At 37.0% G+C, this 13,054-nt stretch overlaps 1 protein-coding gene across 1 annotated transcript in view; it reads left to right on the top strand.

The window, feature by feature from the left end:
- The first annotated feature begins 3,824 nt into the window (after nucleotides 1-3,824).
- Nucleotides 3,825-13,054, top strand: part of cacna1fa (calcium channel, voltage-dependent, L type, alpha 1F subunit a) — a 36,710-nt gene continuing 27,480 nt past the window's right edge. The window contains exons 1-14 of the mRNA XM_084389469.1: nucleotides 3,825-3,895; nucleotides 4,840-5,039; nucleotides 5,144-5,248; nucleotides 7,175-7,314; nucleotides 7,563-7,705; nucleotides 7,825-7,977; nucleotides 9,082-9,278; nucleotides 9,897-10,000; nucleotides 10,240-10,382; nucleotides 10,990-11,055; nucleotides 11,165-11,231; nucleotides 11,322-11,348; nucleotides 11,507-11,667; nucleotides 11,753-11,978. Coding sequence (XP_084245595.1) covers nucleotides 3,877-3,895; nucleotides 4,840-5,039; nucleotides 5,144-5,248; nucleotides 7,175-7,314; nucleotides 7,563-7,705; nucleotides 7,825-7,977; nucleotides 9,082-9,278; nucleotides 9,897-10,000; nucleotides 10,240-10,382; nucleotides 10,990-11,055; nucleotides 11,165-11,231; nucleotides 11,322-11,348; nucleotides 11,507-11,667; nucleotides 11,753-11,978 — 1,751 coding nt within the window. The 5' untranslated portion in view covers nucleotides 3,825-3,876. The remainder of the gene's footprint in view (nucleotides 3,896-4,839; nucleotides 5,040-5,143; nucleotides 5,249-7,174; nucleotides 7,315-7,562; nucleotides 7,706-7,824; nucleotides 7,978-9,081; nucleotides 9,279-9,896; nucleotides 10,001-10,239; nucleotides 10,383-10,989; nucleotides 11,056-11,164; nucleotides 11,232-11,321; nucleotides 11,349-11,506; nucleotides 11,668-11,752; nucleotides 11,979-13,054) is intronic.

Below are 13,054 nucleotides of genomic sequence, written 5' to 3'. Positions count from 1 at the left end.
GTATTTATACTCTAGAATGCTTTGACCCGCTCCACAGAGCATGATCCAAGGGAACGTCTGGCAATTCCACCATGCGCTGTGGTGGCGCATCAAAGCATTCTAAAGGATAAATATGCAGCTATAATGCAAGTAGGTGATTTTGAATTAATAAATGTCGATATACAATGGTTAGCTACATACTGTTAAAGCTAATCGTGGTGATGATATATTTTTAGACTGCTGACTCTATAGAACAGTGGCATGGAAAACTAACTTTACAGCGGTCCGAGAGCCCTCTAGTGGTCGGGAGCATTTCCGTTGTGTTGCGGCTTTATTTCGTTGTGTTGTGGCTTATTTCCGTTGTGTTGTGGCTTATTTCCGTTGTGTTGTGGCTTTATTTTGTTGTGTTGTGGCTTTATTTCATTGCATTGTGGCTTATTTCCGTTGTGTTGTGGCTTCATTTTGTTGTGTTGTGAACTTATGTTTCCTTTTTAAACTTCGTTGTGTTGTGCACTACTGGGCCACCGTAGAAAACAACTGTTGCAAAAGAACCTTAAATAACATTTATGAAAGCCTTTGATTATGAAGTTATGTGGGTTGTGTATCAATACGATTTTCAGTTGGGTGCAGGGACGTGCACAGGGGGGTTGCTCAGGTTGCCCAGGCAACTGCCCATATGCCCTTCTCAACTCACGTTGCCCTTCCGAGGGCGAAAAAAATAGAAAAAATAAAAAGTACAATGGATGCAGAATTTGACGTAGGCCTGGATAAAAAATTTTAAAAAATCGCAAAGCCCCGGGCACCGAAAGTGAAAGTCAGTAGGGGAAGGGAAAACTCTGTTTACGTGGCTGCAGCGCTGCACGCGACCGGCACCTGAGCTGAGCCTGCATGAGCGGCCCTAGATGGAGATTGTCGCGGTTGTCAGGTGAGACGACTCAACGTTGTCGGAAAAGGTGTGTTTGTGATGTATATCAAACGAACGATCATCATCAGGGTTCCAGACTGCGACCAGTTTTTGAGAATGTGCGAGTTAATATTTTAAGTGGTCCAATTTGTGCGACTGCATGGTCATGTACTACTCAGTTAAATTCACGCATGAATTTTCCTGCATTGAACTTGTTTTAGCGCCCGCCAAAGTCTTATTTGATCGGTGAGAAATGTAGATGAACTGCTGCGCTTGTGACAGGGGCACATGTTTAACTGAAAGAACGAGCAGAGAGAGACTTGGTCGCGCGCGCGCTCTCTCTCTTCGGAGCCAGGCGAAAGTGTAAACAAGACTTCACCGTCTCCAAACTAAGCGCTGTCTTGCTCTCTCTCCCTCGCACATATTAATCAAAATAAATCGACACGGTGGTAAAAGGTCGGAAGGCCAAAAGTTTCATGTGGAGCATTCAGAGATATTTTTTTCCTGAATTACCGCTGGGCTGGGTGTGAATTGTGCTAAATAAGTTGCCTTATCTTCTCTGAAAAGCGTTCCGGACATTCAGCTGACATAAAACAAAACTTTAATTAAACAAAACAAAAAAACAAAACAAAAAAAAAAACTATCCAGTGATGAAATGTTTTCTGTGTTGACACAAATCTTGGATGTGTCCATGTCCTAACTGCTGGGATAATTACACAACGCGCATGACACGTCCAATTCGCGAACTAATGACTCCTTTGAACCGATTCATTTTAATGAATGGTTAAAACAGCTGATCTTTCCAACAGTGAACTCAGCAGACGTCTGAATCGGTGTATAATCAGTAATACTTTACAATAAGGTTCTATTTATTACATAAATTACATAAAAAGTACAGTTTGCTTACTCAAGCTTAAGCTTTAAAATAAATAAAACCACTTGTTTTTTTGAAAAGCATATGACTACATTTTCCACACAGTGCTATCAAGAAGAAGCGTTAAAGAATCGGATCGATAATCAGAATCGTCAGTGGCATTATTATTGATCTGTGTTATTATTAGTAGTAGCCTAGTTAAGGTGATTGAGTGCTATTTCAGTGTTTTACTTCTTTGTGTATATATATTTTAATAAAGACCCTATTATTCTCAGTCCTTCATATAGCCGGTGAGTTGTTTTTGTTTTTAGGGAGGGGGAGGGAGGGGGGGTGCCCTTTTTTCAGGTCAGAGCAACTGCCCCTCAAAATTCCTGTGCACGTCCCTGGTTGGGTGTACAGTCAGCAACATTCAAAGCACATGCAACTCCAAGTTCTTAGTCTTGAGCACATAACAGTAAAATACTTGATGTATAAGGTCTGAATGGAACCCATTTAGGCTACCCATAAGCATTAATGCAGGAAGAAGTACTTTAGAAACCAGCCTTTATTAATTTTTAAGAGATGGGGTTTGGGGCTGGGTCCGTGGGACTGTTTCTGGGGGACGAGTCTGAGGGAAGAACAGGAGACAATGGTAAGGAGAATGCAGAAGACAAAAGGTAAGTGAAATAAAAAGTGAATCCCCAGAAACAGTCCCACGGACCCAGCTCCAAATCCCATCTCTGCAATAATAATGAATAAAGTCTGGTTTAAAGTATTTCTTCCTGCCTCTATGTATTAATGTTCATGCCATGGGTAGCCTAAATGGGTTCCATTCAGACCTTAACATTAAGTATTTTACTGTTATGTGTCAACAAGATTCAACAAGACATTTTCACCTGGCTATACCCAATGTTTAGACCTGTTGTGGTATTTATGCAAATTAGCACATACATAATTAGATTATGCACCGTTTGTCCATGTTAACAAACAATAAAAATACAATACAATGGAATACAATTTTTGTTTTTCTTGATGTAAGTAATCAACTCAGTAATTTTCATGGTGATATCTAAAGGTTAAAATGTTTACCCTATTCACATAAGAAAAAGAATGAATAGGCGTATGAATAGGCTATATTTGGGTCTTTTTCTAAACTTTCCCCTAATGGATTTCTTCTGGACTTTTTTTTTCTTTACTCAGGACATATTGAGGATACAAAATCAGTTGAGTTTGCTTCTGTTGCAATTTTTTCCACCTTTTTTCATAAAATGACTGGACTATAATGACTTAAATTTGGGTCTGCAATCATTCAGGTAAACTCTAATCAGAAACACGTGTTACACAAACCATGAATTATTTACAAAATGTGAACCATTAAAAAGGTAGTTTAAGCTTCTTCGTTCTACTTTATTACTCTTCGAAATAAAACGTAAGACAAGACGAAGACAAATCAATAGCCTACTTAGTTGTCCACGCCCACGATAAGGTATGCTCATGAATATTCATGTAAGTGAATTGAACTGAATATATTGTAACATCTGTTCTCGGCTCCTTACTCAAGTGTATTAGGCTACTCAAGTAATAACGTACTTTGACAACGGACTATTTTTATGATTGTGTTCTCTGATTTTTTTTTTTTTTTTTTTTATCGAAACAACTTTAAACATATGTATTTAACACGATTCAAGGTATCCAGAATTTCCCTCGTGTCTCCTCCCCTTTGAAAGGTTTCAGCACAATCATCCCCGGCGTTAACCGGCTCACATGAGTTAATCCAGCATTCACGGCTTAGGCTACTACACCCAAGAGCTGCGGTCACACGAGGATAGATTTATACATTTGTTTTCCCTTATGGTTGATAGCCTACATATTAAACTATCCACGTGTTTTCAATTAATGTAAATATATTTACGAAAATGCTTTGGTCTGTGGACCCGTCTTTTAAATTAGATCTTTGGAGTTCCTTATTTGTAAGGCAGCGCGCGTGAGCCATTTCACCTGCGCGCGACACCTTTTCCGCTAACTGCTCGCGACGCGGTTCAGCCCGATAAATATTATCAATAGATATGAAAGGTGTAGTGAGGAGTTATTTCATGTAAATTCGTAGGAATAATCAGCAGACTGTGCTGAAGTCGTGGACATGGATGTGACACAGAAAGGTGAGTGATATCACCTGGACAACTCTCTTGCAGAAATACATATGCATAACTAACATTTAAACATTTACAATTGTCAGTAGGCTAGCCATTAAATTAATAAACGAGTTATTGACCATTTACATTTTTTTTTCCAACAAAGAATTTAAGATAAGAGAGAGAGAGAACGTATAGGCTATAGGCTATTTTAGGTGCAGTAACCATTTCGTAAAATAAAACGTTTTTAATTGCATGTTTGCTTTTTGCATTTCACAACCTTGCAGTTCCTGCAACATAAAGATAGATAGATAGGTAGATCTTAGAGAGTCAAATACTAGCTATTCTTTTCTCTTAGAACTAGGTCACTTCTGCCCGATCCCTTGTAAGGCTTCTTAAGTGTACTTCGGTATTAGCCACATCTGGCCTCTTTCTTTGCTTTAAACAGTTTTATAAGGCTCTGCTGAGTAGGAAATGTCAAATATAACACTCATATGAGTAGCTCTATAGATGCAGGTCAACTTAAATGCAAGTTACTGATTTCGGAGAGGCTGTCAGAAGACTTTTCAAAAGCAAATGTTTATAAAACATTAAAAAAGATTATTCAGATATAGACATTAGAAACTGATCGCATTCATTTCACTGGATGTTAATTTACATTTGCTCTTAATGTCTTTATAGTTTAGCTTGACCACTTATATTCATCAATAACTCTCAAGTTGTTCCATAACCGTATGAACACAAAAGAATAATGTGCTGGTTTGTTGCTTGTCAGCTGTAAAACTCATTCACTTTCACTTTGCCAAAAAAAAAAAAAAAAAAACCATGGATATTTTTTTTCATTGTTCATAAGAAAGAAAGTCAAACGGATTTGGAGTGACCATTTTGATGTGAAGTGAACTTATATTTTAAAATTTATATTAGATGCAGATAATTTGTCACTTATTTAATAAGAAAACCCTTTACTTCAGATGGGGCCGGCTTGGCTGGGTCTGACCCCAGCAAGACAGACACACTCAACTCAATAGGTTCTGCAGGGCAAAAGAGAGCTGGAGGAGCCAAGAAGCACACGCAAGCTAACAAATCGGCCCTGCGTGCTCCTAGAGCTCTGTGCTGCCTCACTCTCAGCAATCCTATACGCATGGCAGCACTGGCCCTAGTGGAGTGGAAATATCCTTTTGCCCAATGTGTGTGTGTGTGTGTGTGCAGTCCTTGTGCATTCTTTTCTTTTGTATGTTTTCAAGATGATTGTTTCCTTGACCTTAGACCTTTAAGCCCTTTGATATATTCATTTTACTGGCCATCTTTGCAAATTGTGTTGCCCTTGGTGTGTCCAAACCATTTCCTGAAGATGATTCCAATGCCACCAACCACAATCTGGTGAGTCTACTATGCCATTCACTCAGTAAATGAAAACTGATTCCACCACCCAAAATAAATCAAACCACATAATATAACTTTGTGCTCCATCCAAGCACATTCAACGTTTTAGTCATTGTAATTGACCACCTGCATGGTGTGCAGCTTAAGCCATCCATAAATAATAAGAGTCCCCTTATATATTTATATACTGTGTGCAACCCCTTGCAAGTGGTTAAATGTACTTGCATCTCATGCTTTTATGACACAAAATTAATGTAAGGGATTAAGGGAAAGATTTTAAGATTTTCAAGTCGGTTAACTAATTTTTGGAATCGGAATGGGATCATGAGGTGCCTAAAGATTCCCATCCCTACTTTTTAATACATTTGATCTACAGTATATATATATATATGTATATGAAGAGTTCAGATGCAAAAGTCTCTAAGTGCCATTTGAAATTTTCTTCTAGAATGATCATTTTTATCAAGCTCGTGTATTTAAGTTCAATAATTTCACTTAAATGGCAATGCAAATTACCTATTAATTGTCATTTAAGTGAAATCACTTAACCTAAATATACTAGCTTTATAAAAATGATAATTCTAGAAGAAAATTTCAGATGGCACTTAGAGGCTTTTGCATCTGAACTCTTCATATATATTCTCTTATTCTCTTATTCTCCTAATAGGGAATTACATGGAAAACACTGTTTTATATGTAATGTTTTGTGTGTATGTAGATTCTGCCATTTGTGCATATGCTAACTTTCACACTAAAGCATAAAGTGTGACTATTGACAGGACATTTTGTCGAACACTTGAAATCTCATTGGTATAAAATCTTGCGCTTCATAAACTGCACGTTGTCCAGTGGTTTTGCATTCAGTTAGACTTTTCGCATTGCACCAGGTTAGGACACAGTGTTAATGGAAAATATTTGAAAGGTTTGTGCATTCGGCCCCTGGCTGAGAGTTTTTTTTAATGATCTGCATGTTAAATTGAATGCATCCAACAGAAGAAAATGTACAGTTCTTCAGAGCTTCTAGTGTTCGGTGCAACACTATAATTGCATTAGGCTTGAAGTTTGACTGACAGCTCTGAATACCAAACAGGATAAGAGTATTGACCATCTGTTCTCTATCTATGGCAGCTCGCTCGCTGCCCTTACAGAAGACACGTGATATACTCTCTGACTGATATTAATGATTGCAACAAACCGTTAGTTCTTTATTTAATAGATTCACCTCTCCATGCTTCTGTTTCTCTTTTGTATGACTTTTCTTATTCTTACACAACACCATCCATCTGGATTTAAGTGAATGCACTTGCACTATAACCCCTACATAGAACTCTTACAGTTTGCTCATAATGTCATTTTCAGGTTAGCTAAGACGTACTGATGTCTGTTGAGTCAGCATATGGATGACTAGCTGGTATTAATGTGTGCTAGCATTTAGCTTTAGCTTCTTACTGAGTAGGTCAAGAGGGCAGAAAGCTAATGAGCTCAGCAATGTGTGTTATAGGGGGAATCAGGTGAAAGGGAGAGAGAGAGAGAGTGAGTGTGTGTGTGTGTGTGTGTGTGTGTGTGTGTGTGTGTGTGTGTGTGTGTGTGTGTGTGTGTGTGTGTGTGTGTGTATGTGTGTGTGTGTGTGTGTGTGTGTGTGTGTGTGTGCAGACCAAATTGCTTCTCAATCATAAAGCTTGTATATTTAAATATCATGCAACTTAATAATTGCAAAATTATTTTGCTGCTCAAAATTTTTGTGAAAACAAAACATTTGAACAGCATTTATTGCATAGAAATTTAGACAAATGTCTTTACTGTAACTTCTGATCAATTTAATGCGTCCTTGCTGAATACAATTTTTTAAATCTTACAAACTTTTGAATTTTGTGTGTGTGTAGATATTGCATCACTTCGACTTACTTCCTTAATTCTTCCTAGGAACAAGTGGAGTATGTGTTTCTGGTCATTTTCACCATCGAAACATTCACAAAGATTCTCGCATACGGTCTGGTCATGCATCCCAGCGCCTACATCCGCAGTGGGTGGAACTTGCTGGATTTTATCATTGTCATTGTAGGGTATGTGTGTGGTTTTCAAGTTGAATATGTTTTCTTTCTTTCTTTCTTTCTTTCTTTCTTTCTTTCTTTCTTTCTTTCTTTCTTTCTTTCTTTCTTTCTTTCTTTCTTTCTTTCTTTCTTTCTTTCTTTCTTTCTTTCTTTCTTTCTTGGTTTATTGAAGACCAAGTTTGGCTACATAAACCTACTTAAATGACAGTAGAGTCAACAGCAGATGAGGTCAACACCAGGTTTGTGTGTTCCATTTGCAGTCTTTTCAGTGTGATAGCTGAAATGGGAGAGCACAAACCAGGAGAGGCACATCACGGAGCAGGCAAACCAGGTGGTCTTGATGTCAAAGCCCTGAGAGCTTTCAGAGTACTGCGACCCCTGCGCCTGGTTTCTGGTGTGCCGAGTAAGTGTGTGCATGCTTTCTTCTGTAATTTTGAGTAGAAAATGCATATAAGGTATACGGTGTATACTGTATAATTCCGATGTATACAGTGATTGTGATTCAGGCTGTGATGTGTGCAGGTCTGCAGATTGTCTTGAACTCCATCATGAAGGCCATGGTGCCTCTGCTCCACATCGGTCTGCTGGTCATGTTTGTCATCATTATTTATGCCATCATTGGGCTGGAGCTCTTCATAGGCAGAATGCACAAGACCTGCTACTATGTAGGGACAGGTGAGAAATCTTTCATGGCCCCCAGAATATATTGTTGCATGAATACAGTATCTGAACATACAATATTTCGAAAGAAAGAACAGAGCCACTGCTATTAAAAAAAAAAAACTTAAAACATTTTATTCTAGCTTCATGCATACTTTATCAACCCTTGAATGTGGGTATGTTTCATAAAAAAGCAACATTTTGAACATAAAGCTGGGAAAATCATGTTGTTGTCGAGTAGATCAAGTCCATCAAAGTTTGCACAGTCCCATACCTCTCGATCGACATTTCATTCTTTAATGTTAGGCATTTTTGATTTATATGCTGTTTAATGTTAGTTTGATGATTGTGATAGCTTACATGTGCGTAATCAATGCTTCTGTCGTTTGATTCTGCTTCTTCTTTGCTTGTTTTTGGGTCCAAAGATTCTTTACTTTTTCAGAAGGTGTGTACTATTGCCCCCTATCGTATAAAGCCGGGTGCATTCTGTACGATTTAGCCATGATTTGGTAGACAAATTTTGTGAATCCTTAAAGATTCCTATGATCCTTGGCCAAAATCTGTAGTCTTTGATCACTAGTTTGATATGTTCTCCGACAGCCGACAGCCAATTCAAATTTTCAGAAGTGTCAGGAGTTTTGAGGACGCAAATAGTGAGACAACAACAAACAACCACTTGCTCCACAATCACCTCTTCGTTTTCCATTATCAAAATGAACTCTAAAGATTGTTTTTGTTTGCTAGTCACCATTTCTATCCGGAACGTGTCACGGATTGATGTTGTATCCGTTTTTGTGTGCGTCCGTTTTTAACACATCTTGACTGCTGTACAGACTGACATTAATGACAATTGAGATCCTACAGTGTGACATGGCTTATAGCGGGGATCATGTTTGTACATCCTGACAAGCAACAATCGTAAAGGACTATTATAAATTGTACAGAGTGCCTGGCTTAACAGTAAAAACATGGATTGCCAAAATTCTGCCGATGGGGAGGAAGCGTTGTATCATAAATGATGGAAAATTCTGTCAATGATGGGGAAAGAGTTAAATTGGTTGTTTGTTGACTATAAATAATTTTAACCCCTACAAATTTTTTTACATTTCATGTGAAAAGAGCTAATGGTGGACGATGATCCTACACCATGTGCTTTTGCCGGTAACGGTCGCTTCTGCGTGGGGAATAACACAGTGTGTCAGGGAGGATGGGAGGGACCCAATGGAGGCATCACCAACTTTGACAATATCTTCTTCGCTATGCTCACTGTGTTCCAATGCATTACAATGGAGGGCTGGACTGATGTGCTCTACTGGGTAAGACCTCTCCCCCATCTGTTTCACTCTTGATTTTTTATCTTTATATTTAGCTAAAGTTACTCATTTTACACGAATAGCATACTTTATTGGAATGTTAATGAAAATAGATGATTATTTGAGCTATTTGAGTTTAAGCGTTGTTTTTTTATATAATAATAAATAAAAAAAACAGCTCAATAATGCAAATATTTACTACAGAAAATAATTCCAACTCCTCTCTCATTTTTTTAATTAAAAACAAACTGTTTATAGCCTCAAGACATATATACATATATGTTAACATATGACTAATGTGATAGTTTTGGGTAACGATAACGACACTGGACACTTACTAACCTGGTTGCACTTTATTTTACAGCACGTGTACTTACGTGTACTTTACAGTGTACATACCCAAGAAAGTAAAGGTTAGGTTTAGGGGTAGGTTCAGGTAAGTTATTACCCAGTTATTGTAATTACTATAATAAGTACATAGTATGTACATGTGGAAAAGAAATGTAAAATAAAGTGCTACCTTGTCTGTTTAAAGTTATATCCAATCTATGCCACTCAAAAAACATGAGCAACTTTATATAACATATGTATTTTCTCTCTCTTCTGTAATGTTTCACTCAGATGAATGATTCCATCGGGTTTGAGCTGCCTTGGGTTTATTTTGTGTCTCTGGTCATTTTTGGGTCTTTCTTTGTCCTCAATCTCGTTTTGGGTGTTTTGAGCGGGTGAGTGACTCAAGCCCTGGTCCCTTATAAGCCTTTTAAATCATATATGTGTGTTTATAATACTAGTATGGTAAATAATTTTGAAAATAACGATTTTGTGTTATACCTTCAGCTCTGCCCCCCATTGCAAATTAAATTGAATGGGCAGATACATACTGTTAGGATATGGAGGTCTTGTGATGACATTTGTTGGGCATCTTGTAAAGGTTTACATTGCATGTGTCTCTTGCACATCATAGTGAGTTCTCTAAAGAGAGAGAGAAGGCTGTGTGTCGTGGTGAACTGCAGATGGCCCAGGAGAAACAACAGATGGAGGAGGACATGATCGGCTACATGGACTGGCTCATTGAAGCAGAGGACATGGATGAGGATGGAAATAAACGTAATATAAGCTTCTTTTTTTGCATTCCTTTCACATTATGATCACACTGGAAAAATATACAGTAGGCAGTGCAGTGCATAAATTATTAATAAAATGAACAGTTTTGCCTAATGAAGATGACAGAATGTCACATGACTGATGAGAAAATGCCCACACTTGTGAAAAAGAAGAACATACTGTACATTTAAAGAGTAGGCTACTTATACATGGAAACAATATTTAAAAGAAGTGTAAACTGAATTGAATATTTTCGGACACTGAATTGCATGTTAATTACAATTAAATGAAAATGATTTATAGTTAATATTTATATCCAGTGAAACTTTAGAGTGCTTAAGTAGGACATAAATTAACTACATCTTTAAATGTAATTTTCTACATTAATTATAATTGCTTCTATTAAAATATGCTAATTATTTGTAATGACAAGCATTTTTTTGTAAACTAAAATGTACTCTAATGTAATTTCTGTTAAAAGTATTTAAATGTGTATTTAAAAAGTACTAAATGTGTTAAGAAGCAGTGTAGTGCTGAGTGAATCCATATGTGTTTGTTTTTCACTCAATGAAGAACTTTTTTCTTTTCTTTTTTGTGGTGTAAATGGCAGGTGCTGTGGTGGCTAAGAAAAAAATGATGAAGAAATATGGCTGGTACAAACACAGTGAAGATGGAGGTATACTGAAGTTTCACTCAGATTTGTGTGTATTAAGATAACTTAAGACATTTTATCTTGACACTTATCATTTTTGAAGTACACTTTCAGTCCTTTTTCTTTTATACAGAATCAGATTCAGACTCTGAGTTTGAAGCATTCATGGATGATGATGGTGGTTGCTGTTCATCTATAATGTAAGTACAACATTAATATTGTTGTTTCATATATACTAAATGATTAAATACCAGAGATTTCATTAACCTAAACTCTTTTATTTTCCTTAGGGCACGACTGATGGCTATAAGTTTTTTGTAAGTGTTTATTTGTTGAGTAACGTTTACCAGAGGCCCAAAATAATTTTACTCTACCTTTCTAAGGGATCATTTTAAAGTGACAGATTTTACATCTTTTGTTAAAGTTTCAAATTGAATCTCTACTTAGATTTGCTACTGACTCTTCTCTTTCTCAGTGAGCAGCTGTACCACTTGAATGTGGTCATTAGGAAGAACTGCCGTGTGGCTGTCAAATCCACCAATTTCTACTGGCTGGTGCTACTGCTGGTGTTCCTCAACACTGCCGCCAGCGCCTCTGAACACTACGGCCAGCCCAAGTGGCTCACTGATATACAGGGTTTGTGTGACTGAAGTGTTGCCAAAGTTTGCCTTTAATGAGATGATTTGACCCTGTCTTAAATACGGTCTCTTTAATGTCCCAGAACGAGCAAATAAGATCCTTCTGGCTCTGTTTACACTGGAGATGCTGATGAAACTCTACAGCTTCGGCTTTCAGATCTACTTCATGGCACTCTTTAATCGTTTTGATTGTTTCGTGGTGTGTGGTGGAATCCTGGAGACGGTGCTGGTGGAGATGGAACTAATCCCGCCCATCGGAATCTCTGTGCTGCGCTGCGTCCGTCTGATCCGTATCTTCAAAGTCACAAGGTGATTTAGCTCATAAGTGTTTCCAGCTCTTTGAGATTCAATGTGAAACAGTGTAGTATTAATGACTTGGCTGTATAATTTGAATTCAAATGAGTTTTGAGGGCAACAGTGTCAGTGTTATAGTATTATTACTATTTTGAATTAGTTTTAATTTTTATATATTTTCATTTTATTTTTAGTTAAAATTTTAGCCATTTTGTTGTGTGTTTGTGTCATTTTTATTAGTGTTTTTTTAAATGTCTATGATAACAATATAATAACCCTGTAATTAATTTTAGATTTAAGAAAAGAAAATGCAAACTCATTAAAATAATCAATAAGACTCAATAAGAGCAAAGTCCCTTTAAAGGTAAATCTGTAACACTTTACAGTTATGTTCATTAGTTAACATGAACTAAGAATGAACAATACTTCTACAGCATTTATTAATCTAAGTTAATATTAATTTCAACATTTACTAATATTAAAATCAACGGTTGTATTTGTTAACATTAGTTAATGTGCCGTGAACTAATAAGAACAAACAATGAACAGATGGATTTTTATTAACTAATACAGTGCTATGCATAAGTTTAGACACCCATGCTAAAGTTGACTAAAAAGAGGAATAAAAAATCATCTTTTGTAAATTGAACTTAATGCCTTAATTAAAAAAATTAGGAAAAATCCAACCTTTAAGGACACTTTGTGAATGAATAATGTATCGTAAATAAATAAATGTTCTTCCTTAAAATACAGGGTGCATAAGTTTGGACACCCCTCTGTTAAATTCCCATATTCTCTATTCCAATAGAGGCAGGCAGATTTTTATTTTTAAAGGCCAGTTACTTCATGGATCCAGGATACTATGCATCCTGATAAAGTTGGCCTTTGGAATTAAAATAGCCCCACATCATCACATAGCCTTCACCATACCTAGAGATTGGCATGGAGTACTTTCCATAAGATCATCTCTCAATGCAAATCAAACCAGCTATTAGACTAACTGAAATAAAACCATGCCAATCTCTAGGTATGGTGAAGGCTATGTGATGATATGGGGCTATTTTAATTTCAAAGGCCAAGGGAACTTTATC

Source organism: Rutilus rutilus (assembly GCF_951802725.1).
Source record: "Rutilus rutilus genome assembly, chromosome: 19".
Classification (NCBI taxonomy): Eukaryota; Metazoa; Chordata; class Actinopteri; order Cypriniformes; family Leuciscidae; genus Rutilus; species Rutilus rutilus.
This window is presented reverse-complemented; position numbering and strand designations above follow the sequence as displayed.